Source organism: Gossypium arboreum, chromosome 11 (genome assembly GCF_025698485.1).
Source record: "Gossypium arboreum isolate Shixiya-1 chromosome 11, ASM2569848v2, whole genome shotgun sequence".
Classification (NCBI taxonomy): Eukaryota; Viridiplantae; Streptophyta; class Magnoliopsida; order Malvales; family Malvaceae; genus Gossypium; species Gossypium arboreum.
This window is the reverse complement of record NC_069080.1, coordinates 118,601,987-118,610,731: the sequence shown is the minus strand read 5'-3', so window position 1 is coordinate 118,610,731 and position 8,745 is coordinate 118,601,987. Positions and strand designations below refer to the sequence as shown.

The 8,745-nt window shown below is 32.0% G+C and overlaps 1 protein-coding gene across 4 annotated transcripts; it reads right to left on the bottom strand.

The window, feature by feature from the left end:
- Positions 1–5,319: 5,319 nt before the first annotated feature.
- LOC108471236 (nascent polypeptide-associated complex subunit beta-like) lies at positions 5,320–8,189 on the bottom strand. Of its 4 annotated transcripts, none has more exons than XM_053021868.1 (6): positions 7,979–8,189; positions 7,239–7,306; positions 6,212–6,360; positions 6,052–6,108; positions 5,850–5,888; positions 5,320–5,769 (listed from the first exon to the last, which is right to left on the bottom strand). In XM_053021868.1, the coding sequence occupies exons 2-6, from the start codon at positions 7,304–7,306 to the stop codon at positions 5,594–5,596; spliced, it is 489 nt and encodes a 162-aa protein (XP_052877828.1). In that variant the 5' UTR covers positions 7,979–8,189; the 3' UTR covers positions 5,320–5,593. The 4 variants fall into 4 exon arrangements, with proteins under 4 accessions (XP_052877828.1, XP_017628347.1, XP_052877826.1 ...); XM_017772858.2 differs by having other exon boundaries at positions 5,320–5,775; positions 7,979–8,185; XM_053021866.1 differs by having other exon boundaries at positions 5,320–5,775; positions 7,945–7,985.
- Positions 8,190–8,745: the final 556 nt, after the last annotated feature.

Genomic DNA, 8,745 nt, shown 5'->3' with positions numbered 1-8,745 from the left:
TATATGTAAAATGATCATTCGTGAGAATTGACGGATACTGGGTATTCCATCGAGATTTCCTAGAAACTCAACGGGGTTAATATGATGTATGCTAACAAGATGATGAATGATGAACTCATCCATATAAATTACATGATGTTTTGTTAAGTGACTAACTCATTGATTGAGTGCGTGTGATACAAAATCATTTTATAATAGATGATTCCATGATTTAAATATGGATGTATGCTAATTACTCGGTAAGTTTACTTTCCGATTATTCGAGCTTACTAAGCATGTAAATGCTTACCCCTCTCTTTTTCCCTGTTTCACAAAGCTCGAGGACTCGAAAGGATTGGAAGACAGTTGGAGAAGCAACACACTATCAACTAGCCAAGCTTAGGTATAAGGACACTTTTACTTTGGTAATGGCATGTATAGGATTTTGAGTATTTTGTTATATGTGTCATTTGATTTGCCAAATGGAGGCATGTACAAATATATTTAACTCTTTGAATATAGCCATGAAAGTTGGCTTAATTTAAGCAGGCTATGACCTACGATTTTATGCATGGTTTTATTTACAAACGATGGGTTGCTATCAATTGGCAATGAGTCTCTTGAACGAGCCAATTTCGGATGGATTAATGCAGCAGAGGAACCCATAAACACTAAATGGGAAATAACCTATCATGTATGAAACCAATGATATGAGGTTTCCATACAATGAGTTTTATTAAGATAATTTACAAGTGTAAAATTGTGTTTTCTCTCAAACTAAGAAATTTCTAAGCATAAGAGGTAAAAAGCGGTGAATAAAGGATTGGAAAATGGCCTATTAAGGTCCACATGGTTAGACGCACGGGCGTGTGTCTAGGCCGTATGAAACACACGGTCCATCCCCATGGGCATGTGGTATGACCGTGTGTCCCCTGCACCTAAAATTTTAAGCTAAATTAGCACACGGATAGGACACACGAGCGTGTGTCTTGGTCGTGTTAATTTAACAAAATGCTCAAGTTTTGAACACGGTGTGAGTCCACGGGCGTGTGCCCTAGTTGTGCCTAAATGTCAGTGTTGCCCACAAGTTAAAGGCATGGACGTGCCCCAAGTCACACTGGCGTGTGAGTCCACACGGCCCACCTGCACAGGCGTGTGCCCCTTTTTGCTAAGGAAAATGTTCTGAGGAGCCCAAGGGAAATCGAACGAGCCCGAATTTGTCCCTCGTTGCCTTCTGATATGTTATAGGTTTCGAAGGCCTATATAAGGGCGAGAGATTCATGATTGAAAGGTTTTAAATTTAAATGAAATTTTGTGACCTGAGTTCGTGTACCGAAAGTGTAAAATCCCGGTAATGCCTCGAGCCCTGTCCGGAGTTGGATACAGGTTAGGGGTGTTACGTCCTATTTCTCATTTCTACATCAAATTTTATAGTTTATGCATTTTAGTCCCTATTGTACAAAACTATAAACTAACTTCACAATTTAGATATTTTTCATCTCTAAGCTTAAAATCTATCAATTTAATACTTAAAACTTCAATAATCCATCACCAGTGACTTTCTAAAACTTTAACAGTTTCAGAAATTAACACACGGGATCAGCTAGATTGGGCTTCCGGGATTTCAAAAACATAAAAATTACAAGCACTAACCAATTGAAGACTTAAACTTTGAAACCCCTTTGGTCAAATGTTCTTTCTTTTCTTCTCCTAGCTTCGGTTTTGCATATAAAAGATAGAGAAATGTGTTTGTTTATTTTCCACTTGCTCTCTACTATTATGTTTTATCAATTATGTTATTTTTTTTTTATTTTATAACCTATACATATATTTTAGTCATTACCGTCCACTTTAAATTTCAATGTGGTATAACTACCACATTGGTCCTTAATCTAAGTTTCCAATTAAAAATCTATAGTAACTTAACTTTTACCACTTTTACAATTTAGTTTTTGTACCTTAATTAAATACAAATTCAACAAAAGTGGCTATCCAAAATTCAATTCATTTATAAAGTAACTCCATAAATATTTAATAAAAATATTTACAGTCTAAGTTTACGGAAATGGGGTCCTGAAACGGATTTTCCAACACCATTGACTTTTGGGTCGTTACAAATTCCCTATGAGAAGTTCAAGATTAATAGCTAGGTTTCACAAAGGTAAATTCTACTAGACTTTCCAAGACCTTCCGTCGCCTTTTTGGGCAATTCTTGTGCTCAAATCATAGATCTATGAGTCCTCTTCGTAACAATTTTTTAATCACAAGATTTACAATCCTGCAACCCAAGACATTGTCATTTCCATAAATGAGTGCAGTTTCTTAGGAGCAATTTGAGATTAATCGCAAATAAACTTCTCCTACTTGTGAAAGCGGGTCATAACCCATCTAGGTACTATATTATCGATGATTTATTGTTCTTAATTATCCAAGTTGATTCTCAATGTATTAAAATTTTTAAAGTTCTATAGCGTGCACCTTCAATGCTTTTACAACAATTTGATGGTAACCCATTCTTCCTTATCTTTTTCATTCTCTCTAAAAGTTTTATGTAAATTATTTAAGGTTCTAATGAACCTGAATATCCATTTGTCTAAGTTCATCTTTGACTTATATTTTTAGTATGTATATTTTTCAATATTCTTAAAATTTAAAATTTATATTTTCATAATTTTATAATTTAAAATAATTTTATAATATTTTGAACCAAGACAAATGGTTATCCAAATTTAAATGAATCTAAACATCCATTTGTTCAGATTTAGTTTGATCAAGTTCGTTTTAATCGTCAGTGCAATCAATGTCAATCAATGACAATTAGTATTGATCAACAATCAAGTAATTAATCAATAGCCACATCAAAGATGATATAGAAAAAAAAAAACCAAACATGTGTCACATTCTCATAGGTTGAGTATACCACCGATTTTTTTAAACACTAACTTCTTAAATAAAAAATTATAACTGAATAATAGTTTAGGTGAAAAATGGGACAAAAAATTAGGGTAAGGTATAGATACGGTTACTAAACCATTGTTCGCGTTCCATTTTGGTCACTAAACTTTTAATTTTTTCAATTTACTCACCAAATTATTTGAAATCAATTTTTTGGTCATCAAACGTTAACCGCCATTTAAAATTTATGGAAATGCTAACATGAGCTTCTTTAATTGGTCTAATAACAAATTTAGCCCTCAATGTTTACAAAATTTGTCATTTTAGTTTAAATTCTAAAAAATTCAATAAATTTAGTCCTTAACATCTACAAAAAGAAATTTTTTTATTTTTAAAAATTTGGTAAATTTAAAAAATAACTGACAACCAAGCCTCTATTTGTCCAATCTTCATCTGTAATAACATGTTGATTCTCCAAAAACTCAACAACCAATCTCTTTATCCCCAATCTATCCTCCGCTTCTTCATGCACTTCTCTTCTGTGCTGGCCCATTCGACCCGACGTGCGCACATTAGCCGACTATGACAGGCAAGTTCAGAAAGCCGACCAAAACAGATATATGAAAACAGTAGGCTAACTCGTTAAAACCTTATCTTTATCACCAATATGAAATCCTCTCTCTCGATCCTTGACCCTTAGGTTCAAACCTTATCTCATCTAGACAAAGACCTTACGCACAAGCACATATTCGATTTGTTCATTACATGTCTTTGCAATATTAAAAGGATTGAGGAGTTGCTATGCGTGGTTCAAACTATGATGAGAAACGGTGGGTTGAACTCCACCACCTTTCATTCAATTGTGAATGTGTTGATGGAGAAGAAGATGGAGGAGGTGTGGCTGGTGGTAGATTTGATTTTAATTGTCGAAATTTCACTGGACGCGACAACATATAATATTTTTTAGGGTAATTTACAAAAATAGTCACTTTTGTTTGTCTCAGGTTACATTTTAGTCACTTATGTTTGAAATGTTACGTTTTAGTTACTTATGTTATTATTTTGTTACGAAGTGATCACTCTACCGTCAAGTTCCGTTATCTCTCTAACGGCAATCCTACATGGCAGTCCAACTAGATTTTAGGTGCCAACTTGGATTTCTAGATGAAAATAGATTTTTAATTAAAAAATTTAATTAATTAAAATTTTTAAACCTAAACCTTAACTAAAAAAACTGTTCATCTCATCTTTTTTATTTTTCTTTCGTCTCTTCTTTTTTCAATGATTTTTTTTTTCATTTGACTGGAAAAATTATTATTAAGTTCAAAATAGTTGAAATCAAATTGACTGCTTCATAAAGATGGATTCAATGGAAGGTTCAGGTATGTCTTCTTTGCATTCCTCTATCTCTTTTATTCAATACTGAAAAACAAAAGAATAGATTTTTTATTGTTTAATAAAAACCCTAAATTAAAATTTTTGAAGGCATTCAAGTGGATTACCAAAAAATCTAAGAAATTGTTTTTAATTTCAAGAATTTTAATTTAGGGATTTCATTAAACAATAAAAATTCAATCTTTTATTTTTCAAGATTAAATAGAGGAATGCAAAGAAGACATACCTTAACCTCCATTGAATCCACTTTTATGTAGAGGTCAATTTAATTTCAACTATTTTGATCTTAATAATAGTTTTTCCAGTCAAATAAAAAAAACCATTGAAAAAAAGAAGAGATGGAAGAAAAATAAAAAATAGGAGATGAACAGTTTTTTTAGTTAAGGTTTAGGTTTAAAAATTTTAATTAATCAATTTTTTTAATTAAAAATCTATTTTCATCCCATTTAGAAATCCAAGTTGGCACCTAAGATCTAGTTGGACTGCCACATAGGATTACCGTTAGAGAGATAACGGAACTTAATGGTAGAGTGATCACTTCGTAACAAAATAATAACATAAGTGACTAAAATGTAACATTTCAAACATAAGTGACTAAAATGTAACATGGGGCAAATAAAAGTGACTATTTTTATAGATTACCCTATTTTTTATTAATGGCGTACTATTAAGAGTGTAAATTGATAAAGGTGAGCACAATGGAGAAATAGGGGTTTAGTGTTGGATTTTTATTTTAATTTACAAAAATATTAAATATTATAGTCATTTTGTAATTGTTGAGGGTTAAATTTATTAAACATTTTAGAATTTGAATTAAAATGAAAAATTTTATAAACATTGAAGGCTAAATTTGTTAATTTTTTATATTTAAGATCAATTAATAAAACGTATAAACATTAGAAGATTAAATTTATTATTAGACCAATAAAAAACCACCTCAATTTTCCTCAACTTTCAGTGACAAAAATTTTAAAATTTTGATTTTAAATAATTTAGTAAATAAATAAAAATATTAAAAATTCAATTACTAAAATAGAATCCAGGCAATAATTTAGTGACAATTTCTGTACTTTACATAAAAAATTAAGTAACAATGTGAGATACCGAATATAATTCGGAAGTCAAATAATGACATAAGCCATTAGCATTTGAAGATCATTATAATAGGAATTCTACCCCCGGGGGGAGGGCTTACTTTACCGAACCAAATGCACCAAAAACAACAAAAGTGTACATATGAAAATAAAACAACCGTTATTCATAAAAAAAAGAAGAAGACATATAACAGAAAAATTAAGACAAACACTAATGTTCTCTAAAAACACTATATAACAGCTTCGCCTTCTTCTGCTGCAGCTTCAAAGGTCTCACCAGGTACAAGATCTGGTACCTCCTCGTCCTCCTCTTCTTGAGTGGTGGTTACACCAGTACCAATACCGGTAGCAGCAGGTGCCTGCTTCTGGAATTGCTCTGCCAATTTTCTTAAGTTGTCCAAATTATCTGGCCCTACATCAAGTTTTAGAACAAGGGTCAACAGCTGCCAATATCAATTTACAATCACAAAAAAGGAGTGTACATACCCAACTGGTTGATGATTCCAGGGAGAATATCCTGCAATTCTGGAATATGGGAAAAACACAGGTCAGATAGACCAACAAAGCTAAAAATCAGCAGAAATGTCTTTAATGGCTTTGGAGTTAAAAATAACAAATCTTCAAAGGGTAAATAGAAATAAGATTATATCAACTATGAGAGGCTTTAAAGTTGAGAGATGCAGCATACTCTTTGTCTGAGGAGAACCACTAACAACCCAGGTGTTGGCAGCGATAGAAGCTTGAACTGATATAAAGACAGACCATCACAAAGCTAGTTTATTATGCAATGTGAAACCTTTGAGAAAAGTATAGGTAATAAGTCCACTACAATAAAAGTCTATATCTACCTTTTGGATTAAGAAACTGGATAACAGCGTCATCCTTGAATATGTTGACTTCCTCAATTGCAGGAATCGCATTCACTCCTATTCTCTTGAGGGTGCTCTGTAACCGTTTGTCATCAGTCGTAGTTGTCTTGTGGACAGCCTTTTTCTTCCTGTTATTAACATAAATCAAAATAACAAAATAATAACTAATATGCAAACTACGTATTAGAGGCATCAAAATCAAATATTAGAATATGGGAAAATTTAAAAGTTTTAGGACACGACAATGAGAAATTGTAAAATTGATACTTCTCAATCAAATATTAACACGCAAATGATTTTTGAAATTTTCTAAAATCAATTTATAATAAAAAAAACTTTGAACCTTGAAAAAGACTCATTAAACCCAAGGCTCAAAACCTTAAAGCATCATATCCCAGGTTATCGAAGGGGAACTTTTTTGTACTTGAGATGTATCGCACAATTAGGCGTCCATTTGGATCTCATTTAGAAGGCAACTCAGGTGAGATGGTGGAGGTTTCTTCCGAAGGCAGATTCAAATGGACCCTAGAAAAGTATAATTGAGATAGAATATCTTCACATAAAGAATAAAAAAAGTTCACTATATTCTCTATGACTAAACTGTGAAATGCTGGATTGAGCTGAGCATCCACATTTATGCAATTTGAAGTAGTATCTCTGAAGCCAAGACAGCAATGTCTTCTCTGAGTCTAAATTTTTATATCGATATTAGCAATGACATAAAAATGCATCATGGACTCAACAACCAGTTAACCTTTGGCCCAAACCAATCAATGCTGGATCACACTGATCTAAATCGCTGAAGATTCTCTTCTTCTCCATCAAATCACATCATTAAATTTAATGCAATGCCAGTTATTCTTGTACAATCCCAGACTGGGTTCATTGCACATGCCGTGCAAGGCTTGGTCTCCACTCCGAAAACTCCTACTTCTGAACATTCCCAAGACAAACCTAAACATAATATAGCTAGCCTATCCAGGGAAATTTCAAACCAAGAACATACCTTCTCATGCTACCCTTCCCACCAGTGCGGACTGCACCAGCCATTTTCTGGAGCCTCTCCACATTCATCTGCCCAAAGAAGTAAACAGCGCAAATCAATAAAAAAAGTATATGATAAATCGAGACCCAAGATACACGCAACCAAAACAAAGATAAAACCATAAGCGTTAAAACAAACAAAACACACACACATACACATACACATACACATACACTACAAATAAAGCATGTGAAACAATCATGCACTATACAACCGGCAAGGAAACACAAAAGAAATAAAGTATCTGAGCAAAATAAATAAATAAACTCCTAACTCGCGCCTTATCAACGCATCAGAGAAAAAAGGTAAAAAGCCCTTTACTCACTATCTTGTCGAAAAAGGGGAAACCACGGGGGGGAATTTGCGAAAGTAAAAACAGGGAATGCAAAATCAAATATAATAACAATATAAACTTATATAAGTCTCCCTAATTTACCTACTGTAATTGTATTTATGTGTTAAAAGCATAAAGCATAAGCTAAGCTAGATATCAAAAGAAACATAAACTGAGGTAGCTGAAAGGAGTGACAAGCAGAGGCCTTTCTACAGTTAATAATTTCCCCAAAATATACGAACAAAAAGAATCATCCAAAACCAAAACAATCTAAAGAGAAGAAATCAGCCATTGATTGAAATTAAAATGACAGAAACAGAAGAAAGCAAATACCAATGATAAAAGAGAAACAGAGAATGAAGTGTACCTTAACAATGCGTATTAGATTGCAGTACTAAGAGGAGAGAATGTTAAGCAAGGGAATCCAGAGAACTTTTTCTTCTTTGGATAAATATAATATTTTTTCAGTAAGTAAAGAGGGGTTTTTCTATTTTAATTACTTTACAAGAGAAGTAATTTTTCTTTTTGGGCAAAAATAATGGTATATGGCACTTCAAAAAAAAAAATTGAGTTTAGTCACTTTAGATTGTTTAGATAAACTATAAAAATAGTCACTTATATATGGTTTAAATTACATTTTAGCTACTAAACTTTAGTTTGTTACAAAATGATCACTAAAGGATAAATCATCTTAGACAAAATTTTAGGTTCAATTGCACATATAGTCCTTCTACTTTTTCTTTTTGAGAAATTTAATTCTATTTCTTTTCTTTTTTTATTTTATTCTTTTTATTTTCCTCCACTTTTCTTTACAAAAGATAGATTTGAGAAGCAAATGAGATAAATTTAGTTTGTTGATTGATGTTATTTTATTTTAACCCATACATAATTTATAGTAAATTACTTGAGCTCAATCAATAAAATTAAACCCAATTAAAATTTCTAAAAATTAAAACCCAAAATAAAATTTAATTCATCTAAAATTAAAATTTTAAACGAATTAAAAGCATACACATATTATACACAGAAAAATATATTGTTCTCTTCTCACATTTGACCAATTCCTATTATCTGGTCCTTTCTTTTTTTTGGTTCCACTTCTGTCTTAAGTCTCATCTTTTACAAAGTAACTCA